The sequence below is a fragment of the Carettochelys insculpta genome, chromosome 30, assembly GCF_033958435.1.
Source record: "Carettochelys insculpta isolate YL-2023 chromosome 30, ASM3395843v1, whole genome shotgun sequence".
NCBI classification, from domain to species: Eukaryota; Metazoa; Chordata; order Testudines; family Carettochelyidae; genus Carettochelys; species Carettochelys insculpta.
The window spans coordinates 13,556,030-13,575,000 of record NC_134166.1 but is presented as its reverse complement, the minus strand read 5'-3'; the positions used below and the strand labels follow the sequence as shown (position 1 = coordinate 13,575,000).

The window sequence follows — 18,971 nt, the reverse complement described above, 5'->3', positions numbered from 1 at the left end:
CCATTTCCCGGCGCACGAACTTTTCTTAGTTTTCCTCCTTGGGTTCCTTCCTGTCATCTGCTTCCCTCTGGCCAAAAGGGCACGCGGGCCTCCTGCCTTCTGTGCAGACGACCTGCACTGTACAGCCACGATGAGGTGCTTCTTGCTGTGTGATCGCTTGATTGTTACAGAACAAGAAGTCCTGTGGCACCTTATAGACGAACAGATATTTTGGAGCATCAGCTTTCGTGAGCAAAGACCCGCTTCAGCTTCAAAGCGGGTCTTTGCTCACGAAAGCTGATGCTCCAAAATATCTGTTCGTCTATAAGGTGCCACAGGACTTCTTGCTGTTCTCGAAGATACAGACTAATACGGCCACCTCTCTAATGCTTGATTATTGTTTGGTCCCATGAGTCCTGTTATTGTAATTTAATACACTCTCTGAGCTCACATATTTTCTTTACACACTCCACTGGAAGCGGGGCACACCCAGGGCTTCTCCAATGCCGGTGATGGATACGGGAAGAGAGGGGGCACCCACATCCGTTGAACCAGGAGCTGCCTGGCCTGTTCCCCTTTCCACTGCTACTCTCCCCGAGTTACCTTCAGGCTGTGAGAAATAAGAGAGCAGAAACCGTCACAGGGTGACATGTGTGAGCATCGTTCGTGTGGCTTGTTAGTGTTGTTTTTGGAAATCTTTCTATGCGAACTGCAGCCCCAGGTGTTGTGCAGCTTGAACAAGCAGGACCCAGTAGATGAGGGACCTGAGAGGTTGCAAAGGGCTGGACAGAGAGAAGGCACTGGAATACTGTGTCAGCTGGTCCTTGGTGCCTGTGGGCACAATGGGCTGGTCCCCAGTACCTGTGGGCACAACAGGCAGGTTCCCCGTACCCGTGGACTGGACAAGCAGGTCCCCAGTATCTGTGGGCTCAGCAGGAAGGTCCGCAGTACCTATGGGCACGAAGGGCAGCACGGCCTGGCTCTGCCCGTGGGCGTTGGTGGCGGCGCAGGACACGTTGGCCAGGGCCCCGGCTGGGCCCCGCAGCTCCGTGCTCACGGCCGGGCCTTGTGCCCACGAGGTCGCCAGCAGCTCGGGGCCCTCGAAGTCCCCGGGGAGGGTGCGGTTGGGCAGGCGCCACTCGAGGTGGGGCTGGGGGTTCCCCTCGGCCGCGCAGTAACACGTGGTCACCGCCCCAGGGCCGCTGCCCTGCACGGTGCAGTTCCCCAGCGGCAGCAGCTCCGGCGCATCTGCAATGGGACACGGGGTGTGATGGGATTGGTCTCCTAGAACCCACTGCCCTCCCATAGGGCCCAGGAGCCCTGGCTTTTAGCTCCACCCCCTCCCTCACCACTAGACCCTGCTCCCCCCACAGCCAGAGATGGAGCCCGGGGCGCTGGCTGCCAGCCCACTGCCCCAACTACTACACCCCACTCCCCTGCCGGCACCACGTGGGGGCACTCACAGCCGACGTGCAGCTGGACGGTTTGGCGGGTGGACACCCCGACCGCGGGGTACGTGACGGTGCAGCCGAGTTCTCTGTTGTCATCAGCCAGGGCAGGCGTGAAGCTGAGCACGGAGCTGTAGGAGATGCTGCCGTTCGCCAGGGGGACCGAGATGTCTGTGGCTGTGGAGTTGAACCCTCCTGTCCAGGTGATTTGGGGCGAGGTCCCGGAGCAGGTCCCTGGAGCCTGGCAGGTCACATTCACTGGCTGCCCAGGCTGCAGCACCTCGGGGACCTCCAGCACAGGCTGCTCCCTCAGCCCTAAGCAGGACACACTGGTAAGATTCACGTCAGTGGGGAATTACTGGGGTTAATCTATGGAACTCCCTGCTGCTGGCTGGTAGCGGAGTTAACTGGTAGGACTCCTTTCTGCAGGATGTTGCTAGTCCCTCGGGCTCCCCAGCACTGACACTCCCTGTCACTGTGTGTCACCAATCTCAATATATGGCTATGGGGCTACCCAGCCCCAACCACTGGCCTCACCTGTCACGTTCACCAGCGGCTGGGTCTCCAGGTAGCTGTATTTGAATTCTCCCTTCTCGAAGCGGAAGTAGTAGCGGTCCATGTCCCTGGCCTGCACGTCGCTGATGCTCAAGGAGCAGTCGTCCCAGGAGTTCCCCACCAGGCGGAACCGGCCCCTGGGCTCCAGCAGGGACCTGTTGGGGTTGGTGGTGGCCACGGCCAGGCTGGAGTCACGGTCTGCATCCTTGAGGAGCCAGTACTTGTAGGGGGGCCCAGAGGAACTGAAATCGGCTGTGAAGCGACAGGGCAGCAAGACACAGAGACCCTGCTGGACCGTGACACTGGGGGGGACGTGGATCTGGTAGACACTCCCTTGGCAGAGCCAGCCTGTGGGGAAAGAGACAAGCTCCACCGGTGCCCCTCCGTTCCGACCTGCCACTCCCTAACTCCCCCCAGCTCAGCCGGTGACCCTCAACCCCACCCACAGCCCAAGCAGCTCTGCCAGTGCCCCCAGTCCCAAAACACAGCCACCCCTGCTCCAGCTCTGCCAGAGCCCCATGATGTATTTGACCGGTGTCCACTCTTGGAGCAGGAAATCATCTGGAACTGAGGACTCCTGGGTTCTATCCTGGGCTCTGGGAGAGGAGATGGATCTAGGGAATTAGAGAACAGGGTCTGGGAGCCAGAACTCCTGGGTTCTCCCCCCAACCCTGGGAGGCAAGATGAATCCAGGGAGTTGGAGGTAGCTGCAGGGGTGGGGCAGGGAGTCAGGACTTCTGGGTTTGATCCTGGGCTCTGTGGGGTTCCTGCCAGCCCTGTCCTCCCAGCTGTTGTTGTCTTACCTGGGCAGAGCAGCGCGAGGATGATTTCTAGGAATTGCCTTGTGGATGGGCACAGCTGGCTGGCTCCTTGCACCCACATCCTCAAGCTCAGTTTCTGTGGGAGGCCCCAGCAGCCTGGGCTCAAGGGCCCTGCAAGTTGCTCCTTGCTGAGGGTCCCAGAGAGCTGTGTGGGGCAGGGCCACCGACCGACAAGGAGTTCCCGGCCAGTCCCCGAGAAAGGGCTAACACTGGACCTATTGTAAAATCCACATCGATGTCAGTAACCCCCGAGCTGTGCGGGGGAGCTGACGAGTTCCTCCTTCTTTGCCTCCAGAGCCAGCTCAGTGCCACAGGGTGGCTCTTTTAACCTTTTGATTTCCTTTATCGCATCTTAGTTTCAATACAAGTTAGGAGGAAGCTGAACAGCCCCTTAGCAGTGGGTCAGTTTCCCCCCTTGCTTTTTTACAAATATATTTTAAAGTTGCATCAAGTTTTCTGTTGGAATAAACCTGTTAAAAGACACTTTCTCCCAACCCACCTTTAGCCCCAACAGCCCCAGAAATAAAACCACCCCTCTGTAATGACAAGTGGCAGCTTATGCAAGTTTATTGTGAGGATACCCCAAAGCTGCCACTGGGGAATTAGACACGCGAAAGGTGCTAGGGGACCCTCTCTTGGTGGGTCACTCGATAACACGTCAAACATCTTCATGTCACCCTCCTGTTTGTGAGCGTGTTGAGGGCTGAGCAGCCAGATTCTGGAGTCACAGGTCTTGTAGGTGTTGGAGGAGCACAGGGCAGGTTTTGACATTCTTTTCCACTGCTCCTTGCCTGAACTACAGGGGGACCTCTCCGATTGCACCAACCCCTCACAGGGGTCCCCCTCCACTGGGGACAGTCCTGGGCAAGGTTCTCCCAAGTGTTGGCACTTTTTCATGTGTGCTTTCAGCATGTCCTTACGTAATATGGAGATGTACCTATTTCCTAGAGCTGGAAGGGACCTTCAGAGGTCACCAAGTCCAGTCCCCTGCCCTCTGGGGAGGACTGATCACCATCCAGGGCAGGTTTTTTCTCTTTTTAAGATCCATTTGCTCCAGATCCCTAAGTGGCCCTCTCAAGGCTTGAGCTCACAACCCTGGGTTTAGCTGGCCTAGGCTCAAACCGCTCCACCTCCTCAGACAGCTTTCTCTGACCCAACTCTCCTCCATCCTTCCGCCAGCTGGGAAAACAAAATGGCTACGTCTACACTAGCATGCTATGTTGAAGTAGCCTGTTTCAAAGTAAGGACATTGAAATTAGTTACTTTGATGCGTGTCATCCACACGTCCTCCAGGGCTGGTGCTGTCGACGTTCAATGCCGAAGTAGCGACTGGGAACGTCGAAAGGAGCCGCCCTGGAAGGAAACGTGGGCTGGGCAGGGGGGTACCTGGGAGGGGTCTGTGGGGAGGGGTATGGGGCACTCTGCGCACCTTCATGGGCGCTTGTGTTCCCTCCCCACAGGTGGTCCATGCGCTCAATGCCCAGCTGCTCCAGAGGGTCGTCTGACTCGGGGACCTGGAAGCAGCCATCACCGGATTTGCCGCCATGGGGTTCCCAAACTGCTTCGGGGCCCTGGACGGGACCCACCTCCCCATCCACGCCCCGGACCACAGCAGGGGAAGATACATCAGCCACAGGGGCTACCACTCCGTGGTTCTGCAGGCCATGGTGGACAGCTGGGGCCGCTTCCAGGATGTCTACGTGGGCTGGCCCGGCTGTACACACGACGTCTGCATCTTCTGGAACTTGGGCCTGTGCCACTGGCTCGAAGCAGGGACCTACATCCCCCAGAGGAAGATCCCTCTGGGGGACACCACTGTGCCCCTCTGCCTTGTGGCGGATGTGGCCTACGCCCTCCAGCCCTGGCTCATGTGCCCATACACCAGCCACCTCAACGCCAGCCAGGAGTGGTTCAATGCCCACCTGAACCACGCCTGCCACATGGTGGAGAGGACCTTCGGCCGCCTGGAGGGCTGCTGGCGGTGCCTGCTTGCCCACCTGGACATCGGCCTCCAGAACATCCCGCAGGTTGTGGACACATGCTGCACGCTCCACAACATTGTCGAGAGCAAGGGGGAGGCCTTCATCTAGCGATGGGTAGTCGACGCCAGCACAGGCTTCCCCCAGCTGGCCACCGCACCCAGTCGTCAGGCCCACCGTGAGGGGGTACAGGTCCGCAAAGTCCTGTGGGCCCATTTTGATCAGGGAGACCCCTGATCACCTCCCTGGCCTTCCCTGGAGGGCCCCACACGCACCACCCACACTGCCCCCACTGCCTGCACACCATCCCCCCAACAAGCACACGTCTCAGGTTCTTTGGAAAATAAAACTGTGAATTATTGAAAACTGGCAACTGTGTTATGTGCACAACCAAAACTGCAACCAATATACAAAGGAGGACAACTATATACAAGAGGAACAACTATATACAAATGGGGGCCCAGCAGATGGCTTGGCCGTTGGCCCATCAGTCTGGAGTGGATGTAGAGGGGCGCAACCCCTGGTGGGTACAGGTCACGACCCTCCCCTTTGTCCGTGGTCCCCAGCATGGCTGGCTGGGGGCTGAGAAGACAGGCAGGTACGGCCGGGATGCCTCCACTGGCAGGTCTTCAGCCCCAGTGGGCTCCGGTCCTGGGGGCCTGGCAGGTGGCGAGGCAGGCGGTGCAGCAGGTGGGGTGGCAGGGGGAACGGCAGGGGGCGAGGTAGATGGGGGACATTGGGTTGAGCAGCAGGGAGGGCAGCATGGCTACGTCTACACGTGCACCCAACTTCGAAATAGCTTATTTCGATGTTGCGACATCGAAATAGGCTATTTCGATGAATAACGTCTACACGTCCTCCAGGGCTGGCAACGTCGATGTTCAACTTCGACGTTGCTCAGCCCAACATCGAAATAGGCACAGCGAGGGAACGTCTACACGCCAAAGTAGCACACATCGAAATAAGGGAGCCAGGCACAGCTGCAGACAGGGTCACGGGGCAGACTCAACAGCAAGTCGCTCCCTTAAAGGGCCCCTCCCAGACACACTTTCATTAAACAGTGCAAGATACACAGAGCCAACAACTAGTTGCAGACCCTGTATATGCAGCACGGACCCCCAGCTGCAGCAGCAGCAGCCAGAAGCCCTGGGCTAAGGGCTGCTGCCCACGGTGACCACAGAGCCCCGCAAGGGCTGGAGAGAGAGTATCTCTCAACCCCCCAGCTGATGGCCGCCATGGAGGACCCCGCTATTTCGATGTTGCGGGACGCGGATCGTCTACACGTCCCTACTTCGATGTTGAACGTCGAAGTAGGGCGCTATTCCCATCCCCTCATGGGGTTAGCGACTTCGACGTCTCGCCGCCTAACATCGATTTCAACTTCGAAATAGCGCCCAACACGTGTAGACGTGACGGGCGCTATTTCGAAGTTACTGCCGCTACTTCGAAGTAGCGTGCACGTGTAGACGCAGCCCATGTGGGGCAGCGGCGGGTGGGAGCCGGGCGACAGCCTGTGGGATCAACCCGGCTATGACCCGGAACACCCCCATGAATTCCTGCCACTCCACCCAGCGCCGGGTGGACTCCTCCCACTTGAACCGGAGTCTCTCCTCGGCCATCTCCGTCTGCTGCCGGAGAGCTGCCAGGAGCTGGGGTCCGCGGGGGCCATCCCCTGGATCTGGCAGTGGCGTGTCTGTCCCTCTGGCCTTGGGGGTGTCTATGGGTGCTGGCAGTGGCTGACCTCCGGCAGGCTCTCGGGGACCACAGAGGGGCCTGGCTGCCGGGGGCCTTGGATGGTGCAGCTGCAGAGAGGGAGAGAGGGAGGAGAAGGCTGTTAGTACTGTGCCCTGGCCCGTGGCCCTTTCCCTTGGGTTCTGGGTCTCTGTCCCCGTCGGTGGGAGTGGTGTCCCTGTTGGGTGTCCCCATAGCATTGTCCCCCAGCCCCTGGGGTTCAGGCACAGTGCTGTCCATGGGTGTGGGTGCTGACGGGCACTGATGGCCGTGCCGCCATCCTGGGACCGTGCTGTGGCTGGGTGGTTGCAGGTCAGGGTCCGCTGGGGGTGTGTGAGGCTCCCGGTTGTGTCTGGTGCCCCCACCCCATGGCCCATGGGTGTGTGCCCTGGTGGGTACGTACCTGACTGTCCATTGCCTCAGTCAGGGGAACCCAGGTGGGTGGATGCCCTGCTGGTGCTCCGGAAGAGGAGGTCTATGAGCCCCCCCTCCTCGCTGCTGGACCCCTCCTCCGCTGTTCTGAGGGGGGCTCCTTGGGTGGGCCCCGGGGTGTGGGGCTGGCCTCCGGGCTGGACTCAGGCTCTGAGGCCTGCTGGGGCTCATCGGCCGCGGTGTCAAGGGTGGCTGGGGGAAGGAGGTGTCCCGGGGGCCCAGGATGGCCCTGAGCTCCCTGTAATAGGGGCAAGTGGCGGGGGTGGCCCCAGACCATCTGGACAACTCCCAGGCCTGGGCGTACCCCTGCTGCAACTCCTTCACCTTGCTCCGGGCGCGATCCGGAGTGCGGGCAGGGTGACCCCGGGCGGCCAGGCCCTTGGCCAGTCGAACGAATGCTTCTGCATTCCACCGCTTGCTCCCCATCATGTGGCGCATCTCCTCCTCACCCCACAGCCCCAGCAGGTCTCGGAGCTCGGCTTCTGACCAGGAGGGGACCCGCCTCTTTTTGGCCCCCCATTTGGCTGCTGGGGGTGCCTGGGTCCCCTCAGGAGGGGGAGTCCTGGGGGGCTCTCAGGGGGCTGGCTCGATGATGTGGCTGGTGGCAGTGCAGATTGGGGCCTCTGGAAAGCGTGCAGGGCTAGCACATGCGTGTGCTGCTGCCTGCATGCTCTCAGCTTCTTGCCACAGGAAATCCAGGTCCGCGGTGCTTTAAAGGCTGCTGCACGCGGGGACCATAGAGCCCTGCAGGGGCTGGACAGAGCGTCTCAACCCCTCAGCCGATTGCCGCCATGGAGGACCCCACTATTTCGAAGCAGTGGGACGCAGATCGTCTACACACGCCCCACTTCTCCGTTCAATGTCAAAGTAGGGTGCTACTCCCGTCTTCGGATAGGAAGAGCGATTTCGATGTCTCACCGCCTAACGTCGATTTCAACGTCAAAATAGTGTACAGCGTGTGTAGACGCGACAGGTGCTATTTTGATATCGTGCCGGCTACTTCGAAGTCGCCGGCTAGTGTAGATGAACTCAAACTGTTTTGGGAGGCGCTGATCAAATGTCCGAACCATGTGACCAGTTCAAGGAAGTTGTTGCTGAACAATAATGGTTTCAAAGCTGGTCATATTCGACTCTTCCAGGACTCTAGTGTTTGTGCACCTGTCTTCCCGAGAGATATTTAGGACCAGAACACAACAGAAACCCCTCCCTTTCCCCTGGCTTGCTTTAAAGCCTTTCTAAGGAAATGAGACAAATCAGCCAAAAGCTCTTAGAGTTAGCCCATAGCTGGCTTGACCCCTGTTTAGTAGATTAGAGATAAGGAGTTTGTTTTTCCTTGACGCACAAACAGGCATGAATCGTTCTAAGCTAAATCAAAGTCAAACCCCCAATGCTTTAGTAAAAGCCAGCTGAAAAACATTTTTAGTGGGGCTAATTTCATAGAATCATAGAAGAGTAGGACTAGAAGGGACCTCGAGAGGCCATCGAGTCCAGCCCCCTGCCCTCTTGGCAGGACCAAGCACTTTCTAGACCATCCCTGAAAGCCATCTATCTAACCTCTTCTTAAATATCTCCAGTGATGGAGATTCTACCACCTCCCTTGGCAATTCGTTCCAGTGTTTGATCACTCCGACAGTTAGGAACTTTTTCCTAATGTCCAACCTGAACCTCCCCTGCTGCAATTTAAGTCCATTGCCTCTTGTTCTATCCTCAGAGGCCAGGAAGAAATTTGAAGGTATATCACAGAAGCATTGAGCCATGAAATAGTAGTCAGATGAAGCCAAAGCTCCTCCAAGCCCTGGGGAGCCGGAAAGGAGGCGGCAGGTACCTGTGGTCCCCGGGAGCCCCCGGGAAGCTGGAGCAGCCCCTGCTTCCCCGAGGCTGGGTGGGGGGTGGCAAAAACGGGACAATTTGTCCCATTTTAACAAAAAAGTCAGGACGCCTTTTTGAGGTCCCAGATATGGGACTGTCCCACCCCATACAGGATGGAGGGTCACCCTAGCCAATGCCCACGCATCACAGGCCTGGTCTGAGGCTGGAGGCCAAGGTAACAATGGACAAAACATGGCTGACATAAAGCAAAGCTAAGCTGTGAGCAAGTGGCAGGGGCCTGATAACAGAGCTGGGCACAAAGAGGGTTGAGAGTACAAACCACTAGAGCTGCGTCTACACTGCAGATAATTCCCGGCAGAACCTGTGTCTACAGAACACGGCCATGCCTAACACAGGGTCCCCACGTCAGAGCCCTGTGTCCACAGGACAGCCAACCAGAAGCTCTGCAAATGGGGCAGCCCGGTGGACCGGAAACCCACTCTGCCGACAGAGGGCCCCGGAGGGTCTCCACTATTTTTTTGTCCACAAAATCTGTTGATAGAGGCCCTGTGCCTCGTACGGTCGAGACCAAACTCAGCCAGGAAAACTGCTGCGTTCTGTCGACAGAACCTCGAGAGAACACGTTTGTAGTGCGGCCGTGTGATGGGGTGAGGGGTGGATGGGCGAGAGTGAGGCTGGCTGTGTGTGTGACGTGAAGCAGCTCACAGCGGATAAGGATGACCCCCCAGGGGCTAACAAGAAGTCCTGTGGCACCTTATAGACTAACAGATATTTTGGATCATGAGCTTTCGTGGGCAGAGACCCGCTTTGTTAGATGCATGAGTGGGGGGGGCACGTTCAGAGGAGTATTTAAAGGGGGGGTCCCAGTAAAAGGGAAGCCAAGAGCTGAACCCTCTGGGGCTGTAACCTAAGCTGGCAGGTAACACCTCTGTCCTGAACAAAGAGCAGGGAGGAGCCGAGCTGGGGTTTGAATCAGAGGCGGCAGCTGGAAGCTGTGGGAGAGAGGGAAGGCAGCCAGCCTGCGATGAGGGGATGCTAAACCACAAGACTTCTTGTTGTTCTGGAAGCTACAGAGTGACGTGGCGACCTGTCTGATAGTTGTCAGTAGACTCTGCCCAACCACTGTGCATAGGTACCTGCCTCAAGGGACTGACTCAGTCAGAGGGAAATTTCCACTGTCCCCTTAGGTCATACAAAGATGGTCCCTCTCAAGGCACCACTTTGCATACGGGTCCAATCACGCCTCACTGCTGATGTCTCAGGTTGCCACCCATCACCTGGACCTCATGGTTTGGTTAGATCATCTCCCTCAATCATGCCGTCATTCTAGACCAGGGTTTCCCAAACTTAGACCATTGGCGTACCTCTTTCAGTAGGCGATGGGGTAGTTCTGAGTGGAGCTAGGCTACAGAAACTCAGCCACTCCGCACTGGACAGGGAAAGACGGAAGGAAAGAGCGAAAGGGCATTGGACACCAACAGGCGCTGAGCTCATGGTAGTTCATGGTGATGATGGTCTACCTCTTTCAGGCCTTTGGCCTTATTGGCCTTATTGGCGTGCCCCCTCTCCATGGCCGGCCCCGTACGTCTCTCCTGATTTTCAGTCATTTATTTTCTGCTTCGTGCCCCTTGACATCCTTTTGAGCACCCCCAGTGGTTGTGACGAAGCAGGTTTTTGCCCACGCAAGCTTATGCCTTAACTATTGAGTCTGTTCTGGTAGGGCTAAGAGCTGAAGAAGTGGGTCTGTCCCACAAAAGCTCATCACCTCCTAAATTATATTGTTGGTCTTTAAAGTGCTACTGGATGCTTTTTTGTTCCAAAATATCTGTTAGTCTATAAGGTGCCACAGGACTGCTTGCTGGTTTTGAAGATACAGACTAACATGACGACCTCTCTGACATCTGTCACCCGCGGTACATGTACCACACTTCAGGAAACACTGTTTTAGACCCGTTCCTGAACCTGGGTCTGTATCGGTGAAGAGCTGGAGCCGAGGTCTTTTTCAAGGAGCTGCTGGGACCGTGTGATTTCAACTTGTGACCTGTACCAGTTATTTGTTGCGCACCTGGGCCAATTACCAATTCAGCTGGCTCTCCACTGCAGAGTTCTGTTGGAAGAAGAGGCCGTCTGTCAACAGAACTAAGGAAAATGCAGCAGCAGGTGGCTGATTTGATGTGTTCTTGCACAAGCTCCAGTGTTTCAAGCCACCCCCTTCACCCTGCAGCCTTTCAGGGCCCCGATGTTCCCCCCTGCGGGATTTTAAGGGTATTATTTAACTTGTAGGAAACCAGAGAAGGTAAAAGAATCCCCTCATCAGAGCCTTCTGGGGTCCTGTGTGCACTTGCCTCCTCTCCAGTCCTGGCTAAGGGGGTAATTGTACCTGGAAGAGCTATTGAGAAACATTGTTAGCTCCTTCCCTTCCCTCTTGGGTTAGACATTGGTGTAGATCTGGTCAGACTGCAAATGTGGCTGCCAATTGCCAATGTTCTCATAAAGTCCATCTCCTTCTTCTACATTCATGTATCCTTCAGCTTGCTCCTAGGCCTCAGAGACATCAGTGCCCAGCTCCTGAGGAGGCAAAGAGGAAGGATTGATTCACACAGGTCACTGAGATGCAGCCACCTCTGGGGCAGAGCAGCAGGGGAACAGCCACACACAACACCCCACGGGGTGGCTCGCCAGGCGCCAAGATGAAGTCAGCAGCGGAAAAGGAAGATAATGTGTCTTTGGCAACTATGTGCATTTTGGGAGGGCAAAAAGGATCTCCCAGCCCTCAGGTTTGACAAACAGCAGAGAGGTCTGGCTGCTACAAGCACTTGTGGCCAGCCAGGCAGTAGGGCCAGCCCTGCTTGCCAGGGGAGAGTCCCCACCCACCCAGGGAAGGACGAGGTCGCTGCCCGCTCAGCTCCAGATGGCAGTGGGTGAAGCCAGCATCCCTTTTGGTCCCACCTGTCCCCCTACCTTGTCCTTATACATGTTGCTGCTCTTTGCCCACTTTGGCGACAGCCTCTTCTCCCTGGCACCCTCCTCTTGGTCTTTCCTGCAGGAGGGAACAGATTTAAATCACCTGCCACAGTCCTGGAGCAGCTGATGAGGTCCCCCTCCTCCCATCAACAGCCAGTCCCAAAGGTTAACACAACTAAGTTCCAGGGCAGGGAGCCCCAGGGATTAACACGTCTACCATGTAGTGACAGGGGCTTCTATGGGTTAACCCTGTTAATATCCAGTGGCAGGGAGTCCCACAGGTTAAATACGTCTTAGAGTATCCTCACACTACAGGACAGCAGCCAGGTTCTCCCTAGTACCCACTTAGTTGCCTGCTTTACCCAGGTATCTCCCCGTGTCCTAATGAATCCACCTCCCTTGATGATCCTCAGCCATGTCTCTGGAACCCTCTGCCAGTCCCCTAGTGCCGAGTGGGGCCCATGACCTCTGCAGCTCCTTTGTGGCCAACCCACCAGACCTCCAAGCCCCAAGGCCAAGTGGACTCACCTGGATCTGGTTACCTTGTACACCATGATGGCCAGCACTGAGAGGAGCACAATGCCACCAACGGTGCTACTAGAGACCACAAGCAGCTGATTATTGTTCCCTGAGGAGGGAGTCAGACACAGTTGGTGTCACAAGTGGGATTAACGATGTCAAGCAATGTAGGCCGAGCAGCAGCTATATATGAGTAATTAGAGTATCAGCAAGTCCACGCTTGGCGGGGTGCTATCTCCCCACCCCCTCTGCTAGGTTAGACTGGCACCTTGTGCTCAAAGTGTGTTCATACAATCATAATAACAATGTACCAGCTATTGATATGTTTCTTGATTAGTTATGCCCTAGGGTACGTTACCTGGTGGCTTCTATACAGTGGGGCTTATATACAGTGGGGACACACACACTATCCCTACGCCTGTCTCACATGGCGATGGAGGTGCCTGATCGACCTGATCCAAACATCCCTGCCCAGTGCTCTCCACCCTCCATGCCTGGCTGGCCCCCAAGATGGACCACCTCTTCTGGTACTGCAGCCCCTCAAGGCAACATGGGTGGGGGATACGCACGGCCATGGTTCCCCCCCCCAGCAGTCTGCTTGTGTGTGTGTGTGTAAGAGTGTAATATATTATATATGTGGTAATTGTTGCTTGCCACGTGTGTATTACCAATAAATGCAGTGTTTTACCTTTTCCCCTGAAAATATCCCATGCCATACTCTTAGGGACAACGAAGTGAGTCTGCTGAAAGTTTGTGGGTGATCCCAAGTTGGGAGGGGGTTGCAAGAGCTTTGGGGGACAGGACAAGCTATCCATCGGGGTGCTGAAACCTGGGAAGAAACTGTCTGAGGAGGGTGTGGAATCTCCAGCTCCGGAGATATTTAAGAGCAGGTTAGGCCAACGTCCACCGGGGCCAGTCTAGACGGTGTCTGGGTCTGTTGTGATTGCAGGGGCCTGGACTCGATGACTTCCCCCCGGTCCTTCCCAGGTCTAGTTGTAGTTGGGATGATTTACTGCAGCAGGGTCTGAAGGAAGCAGAAGTCTGTTACACAAGGGCTTTCTGAATGCACAGCTGGCGGCGTCACTTTGCTGGCCAGGCTCCAGGAGACGGATGGGCAGCCGGTTACAATGAATTATGTAGAGTGCCAATGGACAGAGGGAAACGACGGGGTGGGAGCTCCTGAGCTCCTCGATCGGTGCTGGCAGCAAGGCACAATAAACCAATCGCCGAAACGGTTAGACAAAGGGGTTATCCCTTAAGCGCGCTCTTGCAGAAGACAGGTTAAATTCCAATTCCTGGCCCATGGGGATGTCAGGTGGCACCTTCCGAGAGGTGTTTCCCGTAGGCGTGTTCCTAGATGGTTTTGAGACATGAAGGAAGAAGAGGCCTTCTGTCGACAGAACTAAGGAACGTCCTGTCATGGGGTTCAGGGGTCCGCAAGCGCTGCACCCCGTCCACAGGCAGGAGTGACTCTCGCCAGCTGGAGGAAAGTGGGTTTATTAGCTGACAGGACACAGTATCTTACAGAGGAGTCAGTACAGCTGGCAGAGACAGCCAGTCCCATCCATGCTGGGGAGAGGCTCCAGCAGGTAGAACGGGAAGTTTATTAGGTGACAGAGGCCCAGCTCAGCACAGAGGTGTCAGTGCAGCCTGCAGAGAGAGTCATTCCAACCCCTCCTGGGGAGAGGTGCCCGAGGGGTGCCCCATCCAGGGGCCCAGCCTCCCCTCAGCCCAGGCTGGCTGCCTCCCCTCTCTCTGCCCCTGCTTCCAACTGCTGCCTCTGATTCAAACCCCAGCTCGGCTCCTCCCTGCTCTTTGTTCAGCACAGAGGTGCTACCTGCCAGCTTAGGTTACAGCCCCAGAGGGTTCAGCTCTGGGCTTCCCTTTTACTGGGAGCCCCCCTTTAAATACTCCTCTGAACACCCCCACCCACACATGCATCTAACAAAGCGGGTCTTTCCCCACGCAAGCTTATATATGCGACACTTGTTTCTGCATCAAGGAAAAACAAACTCCTTATCTCTAATCTACTAAACAGGGGTCAAGCCAGCTATGGGCTAACCCTAAGAGCTTTTGGCAAAAGGGATGTTTTAAAAACTGGGAAAACCCAAATGTCTTATCTCGTATTGCCCGGGTCTGGAAAGCTGATTTGTCTCATTTCCTTAGACAGGCTTTAAAGCAAGCCAGGGGAAAGGGAGGGGTTCCTGTTGTGTTCTGGTCCTAAATATCTCTTAGGAGGACAGGTGCACAAACACTAGGGTCCTGGAAGAGTCGAACATGACCAGCATTGAAACCATTATCATTCAGCAACAACTTCCTTGGACTGGTCACATGGTTCGGCTGTTCGATCAGCACCTCCCAAAACAAAAAGCAGTCAAGTAGCACTAAAGCCCAAGTAGACCGAAAACAGTGTCTGGTTTCCCAGTTGGAGGAAAGACAGAGGAGTGTTGGGTCAGAGAAAGCCATCTCAGAAGCGGGAGGTAGAGTGGTTTGAGCCTGGGCCAGCTAAACCCAGGGTTGTGAGCTCAAGCCTTGAGAGGGCCACTTAGGGATCTAAAGCAAATGGATCTTAAAAAGGGAAAAACCTGCCCTGGATGGTGATCGGTCCTCCCCAGAGGGCAGGGGACTGGACTTGGTGACCTCTGAAGGTCCCTTCCAGCTCTAGGAAATAGGTACATCTCCATATTACGTAAGGACATGCTGAAAGCACACATGAAAAAGTGCCAACACTTGGGAGAACCTTGCCCAGGCCTGTCCCCAGTGGAGGGGGACCCCTGTGAGGGGTTGGTGCAATCGGAGAGGTCCCCCTGTAGTTCAGGCAAGGAGCAGTGGAAAAGAATGTCAAAACCTGCCCTGTGCTCCTCCAACACCTACAAGACCTGTGACTCCAGAATCTGGCTGCTCAGCCCTCAACACGCTCACAAACAGGAGGGTGACATGAAGATGTTTGACGTGTTATCGAGTGACCCACCAAGAGAGGGTCCCCTAGCACCTTTCGCATGTCTAATTCCCCAGTGGCAGCTTTGGGGTATTCTCACAATAAACTTGCATAAGCTGCCACTTGTCATTACAGAGGGGTGGTTTTATTTCTGGGGCTGTTGGGGCTAAAGGTGGGTTGGGAGAAAGTGTCTTTTAATAGGTTTATTCCAACAGAAAACTTGATGCAACTTTAAAATATATTTGTAAAAAAGCAAGGGGGGAAACTGACCCACTGCTAAGGGGCTGTTCAGCTCCCTCCTAACTTGTATTGAAACTAAGATGCGATAAAGGAAATCAAAAGGTTAAAAGAGCCACCCTGTGGCACTGGGCTGGCTCTGGAGGCAAAGAAGGAGGAACTCGTCGGCTCCCCCGCACAGCTCAGGGGTTACTGACATCAATGTGGATTTTACAATAGGTCCAGTGTGAGCCCTTTCTCGGGGACTGGCTGGGAACTCCCTGTCAGTTGGCGGCCCTGCCCCACACAGCTCTCTGGGACCGAGGCCAAGGAGTGACTTGCAGGGCCCTTGAGCCCAGGCTGCTGGGGCCTCCCACAGCAGCTGAGCTTTAGGATGTGGGTGCAAGGAGCCAGCCAGCTGTGCCCATCCACAAGGCAATTCCTAGAAATCATCCTCGCGCTGCTCTGCCCAGGTAAGAGAACAACAGCTGGGAGGACAGGGCTGGCAGGAACCCCACAGAGCCCAGGATCAAACCCAGAAGTCCTGACTCCCTGCCCCACCCCTGCAGCTACCTCCAACTCCCTGGATTCATCTTGCCTCCCAGGGTTGGGGGGAGAACCCAGGAGTTCTGGCTTCCAGACCCTGTTCTCTAATTCACTAGATCCATCTCCTCTCCCAGAGCCCAGGATAGAACCCAGGAGTCCTCAGTTCCAGATGATTTCCTGCTCCAAGAGTGGACACCGGTCAAATACATTATGGGGCTCTGGCAGAGCTGGAGCAGGGGTGGCTGTGTTTTGGGACTGGGGGCACTGGCAGAGCTGCTTGGGCTGTGGATGGGGTTGAGGGTCACCGGCTGAGCTGGGGGGAGCTAGGGGGTGGCAGGTCGGAACGGAGGGGCACCAGTGGAGCTTGTCTCTTTCCCCACAGGCTGGCTCTGCCAAGGGAGTGTCTACCAGATCCACGTCCCCCCCAGTGTCACGGTCCAGCAGGGTCTCTGTGTCCTGCTGCCCTGTCGCTTCACAGCCGATTTCAGTTCCTCTGGGCCCCCCTACAAGTACTGGCTCCTCAAGGACGCAGACCGTGACTCCAGCCCAGCCGTGGCCACCACCAACCCCAACAGGTGCCTGCTGGAGCCTGGGGGCCGGTTCCGCCTGGTGGGGAACTCCTGGGACGACTGCTCCCTGAGCATCAGCGACGTGCAGGCCAGGGACATGGACCGCTACTACTTCCGCTTTGAGAAGGGACAATTCAAATACAGCTACCTGGAGACCCAGCCGCTGGTGAACGTGACAGGTGGGGCCAGGGACCCTGGAGAACTTAGCAGTACTGAGCGTGGTCGTACCCAGCGTGGGGAGTCCTGTGGTTTAACCCTTCGAGGACTCAGTGCTGGGGAGTCCTACAGATTAGCAACATCCTGCGGAAAGGAGTCCTACTGGTTAACCATGTGACAGCTGAGGTCACTGAAGACCCCTTAGGATGTTTCCCAGTGTGTTCTCCATGCCACTGACACCCTTCTTGCTGCCTGGGGCTCCCTGCCACCCTGTCCTGCTGAACCAGATCCTCTGGTCTCCCCCAGCCAAGGCACAGAGTTGGGGTTACCACCTCCCTGCAGAGCAGTGCAGACGGATTTACCTCATCTCTGGGTGGCTGCAGACTTCGGGGACAGCCCCCGGGAAACAAACTCCCAAAAGAGATCAAAACCCCCCAAAAATCCACCTCCCTCCGTGCAAACGTATAAAGCCCACGTCCAGTCCTAGGCTATGCAGATGTGGGTTCTGTAACTTTCTATAAGCAGCTACTAGCTCTATATCAAGTACAACAGGTTGAACCTCTCTCGTCTGGCACCCTTGGGATCTGACCAATGGCAGATGAGAAAATTTGCCTGATTACAGGAGGTTAGTGTGGTCTATCATGTCTGTAATGGGGTTCAGGGGTTCCCAAGCTCTGCACCCTGTCCGCAGGCAGGAGTGACTCTCACTCAGCAGGAGAATGGCGGGTTTATTAGCCGACAGGGCACAGCATTGTACAGAGTCAGTGCAGCCGGCAGAGACAGCCAGTCCAATCCATGCTGGGGACAGGAGGCCCCGAGGGGCCCCTGGAGCCAGGGTCTTGCCCCCTCCTTTGTTTCTCTCTCTCCCCCAGCCCAGATTCACTGCTTCCAACTCCCAGTTCCAATTCAAACCCCTCAGGCTCCACCTCCTGCTTTGTCTGCAGCCCAGAGGTGTCACCTGGTCGCCTCAGTTACCCTCAGCAGGAGCCCCCCACCCTCTGTGAGCCACACACATACACACCTATCCCCCACTCCATCACATCTCTCCCCCCTTCCAGACCAAACTGAGCGGGGTCACTCAGCTGGTGAGCTGGGGAAGTTCGGGGCCCTCCCCAAGTGTCAGGGCATCAGCTGTACCCTCAGTGCTCCCCTGGATGTGCACCACCTCCATGTCGTAATCCTGCCAGGGGAGGCTCCATGTAAGGTGTCTGGTATTGGCCCCTTTCATGTAATGCAGCTGGGCAAGTCCCATTGGTTCCCTGCTTCAGCCTCCAGTCCATCAGCCATGTTCTCAAGTCGGGCAGGCAGAGCCTATACAGGTGCTGCAGCACCAGAAGATCAAACCAGTTTTTCTCTGGTCTGGGCCCCTGCTCCATCTGCCCACCAGCCCATACAGCTGCTCCAGCACATGTCTGCAATTCAGTTACAGTCCAGTAAGGGAAGGTACAAATGCTTCCACCCTCGGCGTTTAGCCAGACCACCAAAATGGTTGTGTGCCTCAGTTTCCCCTTCCATGCCACACAATAGGTTTGGAATGTTCCTCCTCATGGGAGAGGTTGCAAGACTAGTTACATGGAACAACAGTGACATTTCAGAGTTACAGACTCCTTCAACATACAACTCATGCTTCTACATCAATGCATCATGTTACATGGCTCTTTCCAAACATTCAGTACATGGTACAATTTCTACAGCTTTTGGTAGCAGCACCCCTTGGTTACCGCAGTCAGTGTGAGTAACAACACAAACCCATTGCAACTGTACATTTGCGTTGCTCTTAGGTAGACCACAACATTTTGTGTCACATCCTGGAGAATCTGGCATTTTGGGCCTAAATGGCTGAGGCCTTTCTTAGCACCACCAAGTTCTAATCTCCTTGCTTGCCCCCTGGGGTGGAAATCTGATCTCTCTGGGTGTGCCCTCCCGTCTAACAACAACTAAGCCATCTATGATCTCAGGGAGACTGTCCCCTCCCAGCCAGTCTGGAAATTTGCAAACCAAACTGCTTCCTGAAAAAAAAGCAGTCAAGTAGCACTTTAAAGACGAGCAAAATGGTTTATTAGGTGAGCTGTCGTGGGACAGACCCACTTCTTCAGACCATAGCCAGACCAGAACAGACTCAATATTGAGTCTGTTCTGGTCTGGCTATGGTCTGAAGAAGTGGGTCTGTCCCACGAAAGCTCATCTAATAAACTATTTTGCTAGTCTTTAAAGTGCTACTTGACTGCTTTTTGTTTTGCTAGTGTACAGACTAGCCCGGCTTCCTCTCTGCTGCTTTCTGAAAGTTG

General features: G+C 55.8%; 2 protein-coding genes across 3 annotated transcripts; one reads left to right on the top strand and one right to left on the bottom strand.

Annotated features, from left to right (window-relative positions):
* Positions 1 to 265: 265 nt before the first annotated feature.
* On the bottom strand, positions 266 to 2,992 carry LOC142003659 (sialic acid-binding Ig-like lectin 12). Of its 2 annotated transcripts, XM_074980793.1 has the most exons (5): positions 2,786 to 2,992; positions 1,965 to 2,330; positions 1,443 to 1,742; positions 931 to 1,227; positions 266 to 589 (listed from the first exon to the last, which is right to left on the bottom strand). In XM_074980793.1, the coding sequence occupies exons 1-5, from the start codon at positions 2,862 to 2,864 to the stop codon at positions 585 to 587; spliced, it is 1,047 nt and encodes a 348-aa protein (XP_074836894.1). In that variant the 5' UTR covers positions 2,865 to 2,992; the 3' UTR covers positions 266 to 584. The 2 variants fall into 2 exon arrangements, with proteins under 2 accessions (XP_074836894.1, XP_074836893.1); XM_074980792.1 differs by having other exon boundaries at positions 266 to 1,227.
* A 12,814-nt stretch (positions 2,993 to 15,806) lies between these two features.
* Positions 15,807 to 16,953, top strand: LOC142004047 (sialic acid-binding Ig-like lectin 14). Its single transcript, XM_074981469.1, has 2 exons — positions 15,807 to 15,885; positions 16,341 to 16,953. Exons 1-2 carry the CDS (start codon positions 15,807 to 15,809, stop codon positions 16,859 to 16,861), a joined length of 600 nt encoding a protein of 199 aa, XP_074837570.1. The 3' UTR covers positions 16,862 to 16,953.
* Positions 16,954 to 18,971: the final 2,018 nt, after the last annotated feature.